The following is a 13,734-nucleotide window of genomic DNA, read 5'->3' as shown; positions in this document are numbered from 1 at the left end:
ATATGAAAGACCAATGCCCATTAAAGTAAAATGACAAAAATACTGAACTCCAAGGATGATATTATCATTGATTAAATTAATGAAACACTGATGTTGTTGGATGGTCCTCTTATAATGCAGTATATTTGTGTTGTAGATATCAGTCAAGGCAGCAGGTGGGGAAGGGATTCCAGTTACAGGAATCATGTTATGGGACGGTCCTGAAGATGGGATATCTACATATGATTACTTAACTGAGGAAGATTGGACTCTCAATATTTGTGATTGTTGCCTTGAAGATCCAGTTCCACAGGTATAATCTTGTATAAAATAGAAAATAAAACATGAATCATGATGAAATATGAAAATAGATATTAATTGAATATAAAATGTAATCTAAACAGTGTTATAACCATAATTTGTGATTAAACTTTTTCCCATTGTAATATGAATTATATATATATATGTATTTAAAAATGCATGTCCTATTATTAACTGATATTTGAAATAAAAAAACATTATTTGCTATCTTTCATCATTTTTAAAAAAAATTCTACAGATGATTCTCTATCAGAAATTAAATATATTTTGTAGGCATGTTCATTCTGTAACTGTTCATTGTATGTTGATATAACCACAACTCCTGTCACCACTTATTCTACTACAATAAAGCCTCACTATGAGATTGTAAAGAATCCTGACGATTCTGTAGTTACTGTACCAATAGATACACAGGTACCTGTGGCACAGACAGCATGTGGTGTACAGATATTGACAGGTAGGTATACATGGTAAAAATATAAAAGCCTAAACTTTGGCTGATGTTTGTTTATACAATATAAAAGTACAAGAAATGAATGGATGTTGAAAATTAAGTATTTAAGGAATACATCGTATTTCTTTGAAGTCTAACACTGCTTCTACAGTGAATTTACTCTTTTCTTTACCTTGCTATAATAATTAAAGCTGCAAAATGTTAAAAATGCTATTTATTTTTCAGTACTGCATAATTTTTTGATTATACATATGTAAAGTTGATATAATATTGTAGGTGATGTACCCCAGGTAGTTACTTGGTGTCAGGCCTACAACAATACACAGAGATTAATGAAGGCTAAAATAGATTTATCATTTGATCCCTCTGCTGCATATCATCAATACAAAGTAGTCATCAGTCCACAGAAAGATGATGAAGTTAATGTATGTATACTTTTTACTACCATAACACCAATAAAATGGTGATCAATTTTTTGCTACAAAACAAAACAGTTAAATTTACTAAATATTCCTTAATAAAAGATATATTATCTGAGTTGTCTCCTCTTATTTGGCTAAGTTGAAAAAATATTGAATTAAACAAAAATGGTTTTGAATGGTAAAACAGAGGTTATGATAAAAGGATAAACCTTATTTTCTTCATTTAGATGACAAGTCTTACAATTGAATTGCTGTCCTCTCACAATTGGCATATATCATACAGATGTAGACCAATAGTTTCAGCTATTTCACTTTCAAAGTTTGTGGAAGACACCCGTTTTACCTTATGATGGGTTTTTTTCTCAGATAAACTGGTGTATAAAAGTACATGCAGATGATGAAGAATTAACAGAAATCTGTGGTATAGAACCACCCAGTACGTCAGCCAAACTTGTACTTCATGTATGGAATCGTAACAACTATGTACCAGATATATCTGACTTATTTAATGTCTTCTCAGCTAAAGCATACTTCAAAGATCTAATCATTCCACCTAAGATTGGCAATAAATGTCGCTATGGTGATCCGTTCAGAGGAGGTACTAATCCTGTAATAAAGTATGAGGCTGGAATCGGTACTGAAAAGTTACAAACAGATGTTGTACTGTACAGAGAGATCTATAGACCGTGTATACCATGTAATACACAGTGTTCTTTATTAAACTGTCAGTCTGATTGTGATCTTAATGAGCATACTGTTGTGACCTTCACCCTCAATAACCTTGATCTTGAACCTTACATTCTGGCAAAAAATGAGACAGGACATCAATACAACAAAACAGCAATGTATTATACTACAGGTACCATATTTATCTTATCCAGAGTTACCATTATACAAAAGTTTATCATTTAAAAAGAATTTCAGGAAAAATGATTTTAGTTCTTAGTCAAAGTACTGAATGTTTAATTTCATTATTAAATAATTAAAGTGACAGTTCAGGTGTAAATGCCTTTATTTGCATGCATTCTTACAGAGAGTAATATTTAGCTTAAATTGTGTGTTTTCAGTGAGAGTATTGTTAGGATCAGGTCTGACCTCTGAAGGATCATCAGATGGATTCTATGTTGACCTGACCCCACCAGTGTTTCAACCTGAAGTCATGACCCAGATTTATATTGATGTGACCCAGGGAGAGTTTACACCAGTGAAATACCAAGCATCCAGTGATACTATCAAAGCTTACTGGTACTGTTATGATGATGAAAGCTTAATCAAGGTAATATTCCTGAAAACTTAAAATCCATCCACTTACTGACATTCAGAATCTATGAATCTAGTTGATGTCTTACAAACAGCAACCAACCAAAATTTAAATTCTGTTATATCCAATACCTCATATTATTCATACTAAAATGCAGTGTATGCTGCATCTGTGTCAAGCATAAGGATATAAAAAGGGTTTTGTGCATCTATTTGGTCACCATATTCATATTTAAAGGTGTTATTAATGTGAAATTTGTGTGTTTTCATAATGCTTTCTTTCTTTTCCATGCACAAAATTTATTTGAAACATGTAATTCTGACTTCCGATATTGCTTTATATGTAAAGACCTTTAAATTGCTTATGCAAATACAGAATTCTTAAAATTTCAATGAATTGATAATAATAAATGAATTCAAAGATTATATAACTGTAGGATAATTTATGGGCTATTGGTACAACAGTCGGTGGAGAGGAGATACAACCCTATACATCACTTGGTGTCAGGCAGATTGGTATAAACAGCTCACTAAAGGGAGTCATGCAAAGTAACCAAACTTATTATGTCTCTATAATATGTCAGAATGGAGCAGGACAAATCACACAGTGGAATGATAAGACAGGTAAATAAATGGCATAACCCTTTGATTATATACTTTAAAAGTGTTGGGTTCATAGGCTCAAATATGTACCATTTTTTTTAAATTTCAAATAAGGATTTAACAACCATCATAAGAAGTATAAAACTTAAAACGATGACAAGTTAGGAAATTCATTTGTTTTTTATGCCCCCTCTGCCTTACGTTAAGTGTTATCTCTGTATGAACAGCACTAACACAAATAATATGCATTATGATAGTCTCAGATGTATGCAAGATCAAAATACAAATTCGTATACGCTGACTATGATACATGTATTAAAAATATTTCAGGTGTGGTAGCTTTATTGGAACCTCCTGATGTTGAAGTCATCAACACAACAGTGGTAGGAGCTGAAGATTTTGATCAACCTGTCAACCCTTCTGATTCTAAACGTGGTACAGACCCCGACTCTATAGGTTTCTCATTTTCCCTGAGTGAAGATGAAGCAGTTACAAGATATGGTAAACAGTTATTGAACATTTAAAATTATTTTGTACATTTTATACTGAATCTGTTGCAGTAATTCTATTTGTAAAAAGATTTATATAAAGATTTAATGAATATGTTTTAAGTATTTGCTACTGGACATTAAAACAGAAAACAAAATTGCATTACCATTACAGATTAAAAAAAAAGCTGTAACAATTGTATAAAAACATGATTTGCATGTCCAAAAAAAAATGAAAAATCATTATTGATATGCATGATATATTTGCCACTGGACATTATGCTAAATTGCATAATCAATATGTTGCACATAAAATTTCATAGAGGTTAGCATGGTTTATATGTTGAAAAAAGTACAAAAAAGAATGATAGAGGGGTTTAAATCTGTGCATTGTATGTAAGTTTGATATACATACTAATATTGTTGCTATGTGTAGACTTTTTTATATTATAGATATCTGTTTGGGATCATCCAAGATAAGTGATGATATTTTCCCTTGTACCTACATTAGTGTCAACATGTCTGGTACAGTTTTGATAAAGAATGGCTCTATTTACATGAATGAGTACAAATTATATGACTTACATGAGCTGAGGAAAGATCAAAGTAGTTCCACTTCTAATACATTCCACATGGAGCCAGGGAGAACTCTGTTTATAACACTGAGAGCTTGTAATGATGCCTACCTCTGTAGTAATAAATCCTTGGGAACAGTTACAATGATGGATGACAAAGCTGTGATGAAGACATCAGTGGGAGGTGAACCTCTGGAGGTGGAGTATGATATGTCTAGTAACAAGAGGAAGAGGAGGAGTGTAGGGGATACACTTGTTATAATTACACCTGATGGTGAGTATATTAACCACAAATCACTTTAACTATTTTCATTGATGAGTCAGACACATAGTTTTGGTGAGTACTGGGATAATTAGCTCAGTAGTGAGTACCTACAGGGAGTGTTAAAGGTGTATTGGTTGGTTATTATTGTACAACTGTTGGTTAGTTAAAAGAGGCAAAAGACATTCAAACCCAATAAGTGAAGAGAAACTGACAATGCCATAACAATAAAAAAGATATGATGGAAAGACAAACATTATAGAAATAAGAAAACATTTTTTTACTTGCCACCAGAGACTGATTGTTGCAGAAGTTAACAATTATAGTTAACCCCATGCCCTTCAACATTTGGTTCAACCAATATTTCATAGTAAAAGGCCCTGAAATGACAAATGTAAAACAACTTAGATGACACAACTTCAAGCCTGAGTGCTGTACAAAACAATAAAATCCATAAACAAATATGATATAAAGCAACAAATTACAACCACTGAATTACAAGTTTACAAAACACAACATCCAAAACTAAAGACTAAACAACTCAAACCTCACCAAAAACTGAGGTGATAATCAAGCAGGCTTATTATAAACAACTGATAGTGAGAATAGAAATCAGGTTGTTCATTAGGCAACCTGATGGTAAGTTTTTTACCAAGTAATGAAGCATATGTAACCATTAGATATAATAAATGTTTTTGGTTATTTTTTCAGGGCTTGCCTCAGGACAGAGTATATTAATGGAACCGTTAGATAGCACAGATTTAACCACTGTTTATGATTCAGTATCTTCTACAGAGTTCCAACCATATATAGTAAATCCTGATACTACCATGGAATCAGTAGACAGACTTCTTTATAGAAGGTGGGTGGATGACATGTTTTGTGCATTTATTATAAGTTTACTTGACTGGATCAGGTCTGTTATTGATTAAATAATGTCACCACACAAGTGCAAGCTATAGCTTGGTGTATGGTTCTGGTGAAACAATGTGAACAATTTCTAAACTAAATTGGTAAATGGGACATAGAATAGTTTGCAACTAATTTTCACCTTGTTTTGATAATTCTATGAATGTATCCACTAATATTGCGTTTTATTTCAGATTATCAACAAGTATGTTTTCCTTTACTCTGGTACCAATTGGACATTTACCTATGCCAGGACCAGTCAACATAACTTATTTTGATACCAGTTCAGACCGAGATCAAAGGATTATGTTGACACACTGGAATCCAGGTATTAACTGATAATCTTTTAAAAAAGGATTTTAAAAAAAAATTGTGAGAAAGGGTCAACCCCGAAACCTTTAAACCATGCAAACCATGAATTGAAGACAATAGCTTTTTAGTTTTTATTAGTATGATTGTTTATAGTTAGGATTTTTTAATAGAGTAGAAATCGGTTTTTATTGATTGCACTTATAATTTTGCAAGTTTATTTTTATCGTTAATTTTCAATATAATTATGTTGAAATAGAGCTACATTTTCGTCTGCTAAGATTAGTTAAAGATAACAGTATTTTCCAAAGAATTTATTACTGTGTAGAAAGTTAATGGTTAATCTTAACGGTATTCCTAAATTTTATGACACCTTCAGTAGGTCAGTCTAGTCATTTAGAGTTCAAGTAAAAATCGTCTGCACGTGCAGCTGTGGCTATTTAATTTAATTACTTTGTTTTGACCATCTCTGGGAATCAGGTTAAATGAGTGTGAAATTTGATGTCTAATGTTCAGACGTAAAGAGATTGTCTTTATCATGCGATAAGTTAACATCGAAAACAATGTTGTGAAATTGTATTACGAAAATGATTGTATATATTGTAAATATTGGATTAAAACGTAGTTATTAGCAAACATTCGTTAGTTATGTGATATGGATATAATAATGCTATTGGGATAACGTTATCGTCGAACTCCCAAATCCCAAATCGTCGAACTTTATATGAAACAATTTATTCCACTGCACATTTCAAATCGTCTCCGCAACAAACCATATTTGAAAAAGTGTGTGAAAATACACATATCTATCCATAAATTAACAATTTGCATATTTTTCAAAGCATTTATAGTGTATGAAGACAAGTTTAGATTTTTTTCTTTAAACAAACAGATGTTCTTTTAGGCTTCATAAGATTAAAAGTTTTAAAGTAAGAGCACTATTTTCCTGGATATACATTTATTGCAATAACAATGGGTTAAATTAATGTATGTTTACAGTGGATAAACAATGGGAGCTGACCAGTAAGACTTGTGGTGACCATAACAATACAGAGACAATAAACCCTGATGGAAGTACTACTACATTGGCAAGTTTAAATGTTTCTTATAAATATATAAATATGAAAAATATGGGTTAAGAGATGCATGAGACAATATCCAAAATTTTGAGGTGAAAACAAAACAAGCTTTAGCTTGTTTTTGAAGAGAAGATACTAATATAAAACCCAGGTTTTCTCTTACCCAAATTTGGTCTTGAATTTTAACTTTATTTTAAACATAAAAAAAGCCACACTTTGGTCTTATAGTGCTTGATTGTTCATTGTCCATAAGAGTATGCTATATGCTACAAGCAGACAGTACATTATGGATATGTTGTCAAAACATGATGACTTTTTGCTATTTTTGAACCTTAAAAGCTTCAGAAAAACTTAGATCAAACATATTTTGTTACCAAATGTTGCTAATGTTTATTTTGAAACTTTTAGCACAACAACTTGTATATTTTGGCCAGATTTAAAAAAAAAAAACCATAGGACCACATTCTAAACTGGATATTGTGCACAAATGAATTTTGATTTTTGAAAGCATTTATAGCTTAAATAAAACTTGAAACTTAAATAAATACAAATTTTATTATTACTGTTTCTCATCTTGGAATGAATTGTCTTTATAGGTTTGTAGTACGTGGAAGTCCAAAGAAGAAAATTCTACAATAAGTCGTAAGAAAAGATCTACATCAATGCCTGAGTATTTATCACAGGAAACACAGTTCTCTCTATCTGTAGTGTCCACTACTATAATCAATACACCACCAAGATTGGTCAGTCCAGAGAATGTTACTATGGAGGAAGATTCAGGTAAAATCTTCATAAGAGATATAATTATACCCCTTGTTTTGGGGTATATGTGATTGACCCCCACCATCTATCTGTCTATCCATCCAGTCACTATGACCTTGACTTTGAACTTTTACCTCTATTACAGTAAATCTTCTCTGATTTGTGTCCTGCCAATAACTTTTGTATGATAGAACTTTGGTTGACAAAACTTGGTATGCTGTTTCATCATAGGATGGGGGGTTAGAAAGCAATCAGTCACTTTGACCTTGACTTGACCTTGGACTCCTATATATAACAGTAAAACATTGTCTGATTTGTGTTCTGTGGATAAATGTGTACTGTAGCACTTAAATTGACAAAACTATGTATGCAGAAATATTGTACTAACCTTGATAGTATAAAATTGTCTACCGGTAACTGTTGTACTGTAGCATCGGTTTACAAACTTTTTATGTCAAGTCACCTTGACCCTTGGTAGTTATTTGTGTTGATTCTTGGAACTTAGGTTAACTGAGTCAAACTGTCTGTCAGTAAGATAAGGGCATATTGGTTTTGACCTTTAACCCCCAAAAAAGTTAAGACGGCTATAGTTTTCTCTGTCTGTAATGCCTATTTCTATTACCAATCCACTGCCAAGGTTGATGACTCTTGATACTGCAATTGTGGAGAAAATGAAAAATAATACTAGGGTAAGCTATTAATCATTAGAGACAGTTTGTTTCTGTCTGTAGTGTCTATTTCTATAAAGTCTTTGGATTCTCTAGTTAAGCAAGAAAGCATGGACTGGTAATAAAACCTAGATATTTTGGTATTCAACACAAATGTAATAAATTACACCTTTTACTTGTTAATTACCTGAAAATGCAGGTAACCTGTTAAAACTTTTACTGAAATAATTGCCTAACATTCAATTCATGCTCTCCTAATCATTTTTCATGCAATAACTGTGTCTTTATCTCTTATAATAAAAAAGATACAGAAGTCTGAAAAGGAATATACTGTTCTAATGAATGAACACACACAAAAATGCAGCAGCAGCACCCATTTTTCTATTTTTTTGTGTAGCGTTGAAAGGGTTAATGTGATATCATTCAAATACAAAGGCAACAAGGGTATTATAAACATATTACATTTTGATGGAAATTTGAAGAAAAGAAACACTTTAAAAGACAAGTTCTGCATCATACGGTTACATTTAGGACAAAATTTATGTCGATTAAAAACCTACTGATCTGAGTCCTAATCTCCTGACCAAAATTTCCAAATCTCCTGATCTGAGTTTCACAGTCCATCACATATATGGAATTAGAGGATCCTGACTTGGGACAGGCACTACCATACAGAATGTGGTGTTCATGGGTAGATCGTATTGAAATGTATTACATTGTTCAATAGATAGCATATAATATGACAATTAAAAGTTACTTAATTCCAAGTAATATCTATATGAAAAATTGCTTTGAAATTACAATAATTCATTTGATTTGCCTCATATATATAACTGAATCCAGTTTAAAATGTTATTTCAAAATCTGTTCACTTAAATAGATCATTACAATGTAAAAATAGATGCTTATTATAACAACATTATCTATATTTCAGGTACTCTTCAGTATTTACTAGAGGCAACAGATGATGAAGCAGATACCATATTGTTTTATTTAGAAGATTCTACCTATATCATGGGTACTCCTAGTCTCACTACTAATGGAATGTAAGTATAAGATTTTTAAGGGACATGTTTACACAGAAAAAAATATACAGTTTTCCAAGCAAAAATAATACTAACTACTGGAAACAGGATTAAACAGCAAGAATACATAAAATAAATTAATTATTTCAATTCTATATACATAAACTTGATTATTGTCAATTTTCATACAAGAAAGTACTCTTAAATGCCCTTTTTCTAAAACTGTTCCCCTCTGACATTTAATCCTAGCTAGAACATTGTATTATACTAACCAAAGATATTTTTTCAGGCTTTTGTATACCCCATGTACAGACTGTGCTGGAACAGAATACATACAAATCCTCCTAACAGAACATCAGACAGATATTCCAGCAGCCAGTTCTAATGTCACAATAACTATCTATGTCATCTGTTTTCAGGCTTTTGTATACCCCATGTACAGACTGTGCTGGAACAGAATACATACACATACTCCTAACAGAACATCAGACAGATATTCCAGCAGCCAGTTCTAATGTCACAATAACTATCTATGTCATCTGTTTTCAGGCTTTTGTATACCCCATGTACAGACTGTGCTGGAACAGAATACATACACGTACTCCTAACAGAACATCAGACAGATATTCCAGGATCCAGTTCTTATGTCACAATAACTATCTATGTCATCTGTTTTCAGGCTTTTGTATACCCCATGTACAGACTGTGCTGGAACAGAATACATACAAATCCTTCTAACAGAACATCAGACAGATATTCCAGCAGCCAGTTCTAATGTCACAATAACTATCTATGTCGTCTGTTTTCAGGCTTTTGTATACCCCATGTACAGACTGTGCTGGAACAGAATACATACACATACTCCTAACAGAAGATCAGACAGATATTCCAGCAGCCAGTTCTAATGTCACAATAACTATCTATGTCATCTGTTTTCAGGCTTTTGTATACCCCATGTACAGACTGTGCTGGAACAGAATACATACAAATCCTCCTAACAGAACATCAGACAGATATTCCAGCAGCCAGTTCTAATGTCACAATAACTATCTATGTCATCTGTTTTCAGGCTTTTGTATACCCCATGTACAGACTGTGCTGGAACAGAATACATACACATACTCCTAACAGAACATCAGACAGATATTCCAGCAGCCAGTTCTAATGTCACAATAACTATCTATGTCATCTGTTTTCAGGCTTTTGTATACCCCATGTACAGACTGTGCTGGAACAGAATACATACACATACTCCTAACAGAAGATCAGACAGATATTCCAGCAGCCAGTTCTAATGTCACAATAACTATCTATGTCATCTGTTTTCAGGCTTTTGTATACCCCATGTACAGACTGTGCTGGAACAGAATACATACACATACTCCTAACAGAACATCAGACAAACATTCCAGCAGCCAGTTCTAATGTCACAATAACTATCTATGTCATCTGTTTTCAGGCTTTTGTATACCCCATGTACAGACTGTGCTGGAACAGAATACATACACATACTCCTAACAGAACATCAGACAGATATTCCAGCAGCCAGTTCTAATGTCACAATAACTATCTATGTCATCTGTTTTCAGGCTTTTGTATACCCCATGTACAGACTGTGCTGGAACAGAATACATACACATACTCCTAACAGAACATCAGACAGATATTCCAGCAGCCAGTTCTAATGTCACAATAACTATCTATGTCATCTGTTTTCAGGCTTTTGTATACCCCATGTACAGACTGTGCTGGAACAGAATACATACACATACTCCTAACAGAACATCAGACAAACATTCCAGCAGCCAGTTCTAATGTCACAATAACTATCTATGTCATCTGTTTTCAGGCTTTTGTATACCCCATGTACAGACTGTGCTGGAACAGAATACATACACATACTCCTAACAGAACATCAGACAGATATTCCAGCAGCCAGTTCTAATGTCACAATAACTATCTATGTCATCTGTTTTCAGGCTTTTGTATACCCCATGTACAGACTGTGCTGGAACAGAATACATACACATACTCCTAACAGAACATCAGACAGATATTCCAGCAGCCAGTTCTAATGTCACAATAACTATCTATGTCATCTGTTTTCAGGCTTTTGTATACCCCATGTACAGACTGTGATGGAACAGAATACATACACATACTCCTAACAGAACATCAGACAGATATTCCAGCAGCCAGTTCTAATGTCACAATAACTATCTATGTCATCTGTTTTCAGGCTTTTGTATACCCCATGTACAGACTGTGCTGGAACAGAATACATACACATACTCCTAACAGAACATCAGACAAACATTCCAGCAGCCAGTTCTAATGTCACAATAACTATCTATGTCATCTGTTTTCAGGCTTTTGTATACCCCATGTAGAGACTGTGCTGGAACAGAATACATACACATACTCCTAACAGAACATCAGACAGATATTCCAGGAGCCAGTTCTAATGTCACAATAACTATCTATGTCGTCTGTTTTCAGGCTATTGTATACCCCATGTAGAGACTGTGCTGGAACAGAATACATACATGTACTCCTAACAGAACATCAGACAGATATTCCAGGAGCCAGTTCTAATGTCACAATAACTATCTATGTCGTCTGTTTTCAGGCTATTGTATACCCCATGTAGAGACTGTGCTGGAACAGAATTCATACACATACTTCTAATAGAACATTAGACAGATATTCCAGAAGCCAGTTCTAATGTCACAATAACTATCTATGTCATCTGTTTTCAGGCTTTTGTATACCCCATGTACAGACTGTGCTGGAACAGAATACATACACATACTCCAAACAGAACATCAGACAGATATTCCAGCAGCCAGTTCTAATGTCACAATAACTATCTATGTCATCTGTTTTCAGGCTTTTGTATACCCCATGTACAGACTGTGCTGGAACAGAATACATACACATACTCCAAACAGAACATCAGACAGATATTCCAGCAGCCAGTTCTAATGTCACAATAACTATCTATGTCATCTGTTTTCAGGCTTTTGTATACCCCATGTACAGACTGTGCTGGAACAGAATACATACAAATCCTCCTAACAGAACATCAGACAAATATTCCAGGAGCCAGTTCTAATGTCACAATAACTATCTATGTCATCTGTTTTCAGACTTTTGTATACCCCATGTACAGACTGTGCTGGAACAGAATTCATACACATACTCCTAACAGAACATCAGACAGATATTCCAGCAGCCAGTTTTAATGTCACAATAACTATCTATGTCATCTGTTTTCAGGCTTTTGTATACCCCATGTACAGACTGTGCTGGAACAGAATACATACACGTACTCCTAACAGAACATCAGACAGATATTCCAGGAGCCAGTTCTAATGTCACAATAACTATCTATGTCGTCTGTTTTCAGGCTATTGTATACCCATGTAGAGACTGTGCTGGAACAGAATACATACACATACTCCTAACAGAACATCAGACAGATATTCCAGCAGCCAGTTCTAATGTCACAATAACTATCTATGTCATCTGTTTTCAGGCTTTTGTATACCCCATGTACAGACTATGCTGGAACAGAATTCATACACATACTCCTAACAGAACATCAGACAGATATTCCAGCAGCCAGTTTTAATGTCACAATAACTATCTATGTCATCTGTTTTCAGGCTTTTGTATACCCCATGTACAGACTGTGCTGGAACAGAATACATACACGTACTCCTAACAGAACATCAGACAGATATTCCAGGAGCCAGTTCTAATGTCACAATAACTATCTATGTCGTCTGTTTTCAGGCTATTGTATACCCATGTAGAGACTGTGCTGGAACAGAATTCATACACATACTTCTAATAGAACATTAGACAGATATTCCAGAAGCCAGTTCTAATGTCACAATAACTATCTATGTCATCTGTTTTCAGGCTTTTGTATACCCCATGTACAGACTGTGCTGGAACAGAATACATACACATACTCCAAACAGAACATCAGACAGACATTCCAGCAGCCAGTTCTAATGTCACAATAACTATCTATGTCATCTGTTTTCAGGCTTTTGTATACCCCATGTACAGACTGTGCTGGAACAGAATACATACACATACTCCTAACAGAACATCAGACAGATATTCCAGCAGCCAGTTCTAATGTCACAATAACTATCTATGTCATCTGTTTTCAGGCTTTTGTATATCCCATGTACAGACTGTGCTGGAACAGAATACATACACATACTCCTAGCAGAACATCAGACAGATATTCCAGCAGCCAGTTCTAATGTCACAATAACTATCTATGTCATCTGTTTTCAGACTTTTGTATACCCCATGTACAGACTGTGCTGGAACAGAATACATACACATACTCCTAACAGAACATCAGACAGACATTCCAGCAGCCAGTTCTAATGTCACAATAACTATCTATGTCATCTGTTTTCAGGCTTTTGTAGACCCCATGTACAGACTGTGCTGGAACAGAATACATACACATACTCCTAACAGAACATCAGACAGATATTCCAGCAGCCAGTTCTAATGTCACAATAACTATCTATGTCATCTGTTTTCAGGCTTTTGTATACCCCATGTACAGACTGTGCTGGAACAGAAT

At 34.0% G+C, this 13,734-nt stretch overlaps 1 protein-coding gene across 1 annotated transcript in view; it reads left to right on the top strand.

Annotated features, from left to right (window-relative positions):
- Window positions 1–13,734, top strand: part of LOC139489503 (uncharacterized) — a 255,507-nt gene that overhangs the window by 210,572 nt on the left and 31,201 nt on the right. Inside the window, exons 154-166 of the mRNA XM_071275986.1 lie at window positions 137–292; window positions 574–757; window positions 1,031–1,179; window positions 1,543–2,035; window positions 2,244–2,452; window positions 2,874–3,060; window positions 3,370–3,540; window positions 3,981–4,376; window positions 5,076–5,226; window positions 5,468–5,601; window positions 6,582–6,670; window positions 7,258–7,441; window positions 9,026–9,137. Coding sequence (XP_071132087.1) covers window positions 137–292; window positions 574–757; window positions 1,031–1,179; window positions 1,543–2,035; window positions 2,244–2,452; window positions 2,874–3,060; window positions 3,370–3,540; window positions 3,981–4,376; window positions 5,076–5,226; window positions 5,468–5,601; window positions 6,582–6,670; window positions 7,258–7,441; window positions 9,026–9,137 — 2,615 coding nt within the window. The remainder of the gene's footprint in view (window positions 1–136; window positions 293–573; window positions 758–1,030; window positions 1,180–1,542; window positions 2,036–2,243; window positions 2,453–2,873; window positions 3,061–3,369; window positions 3,541–3,980; window positions 4,377–5,075; window positions 5,227–5,467; window positions 5,602–6,581; window positions 6,671–7,257; window positions 7,442–9,025; window positions 9,138–13,734) is intronic.

This window comes from Mytilus edulis, chromosome 9 (genome assembly GCF_963676685.1).
Source record: "Mytilus edulis chromosome 9, xbMytEdul2.2, whole genome shotgun sequence".
In the NCBI taxonomy this organism is placed as follows: Eukaryota; Metazoa; Mollusca; class Bivalvia; order Mytilida; family Mytilidae; genus Mytilus; species Mytilus edulis.
This window is presented reverse-complemented; position numbering and strand designations above follow the sequence as displayed.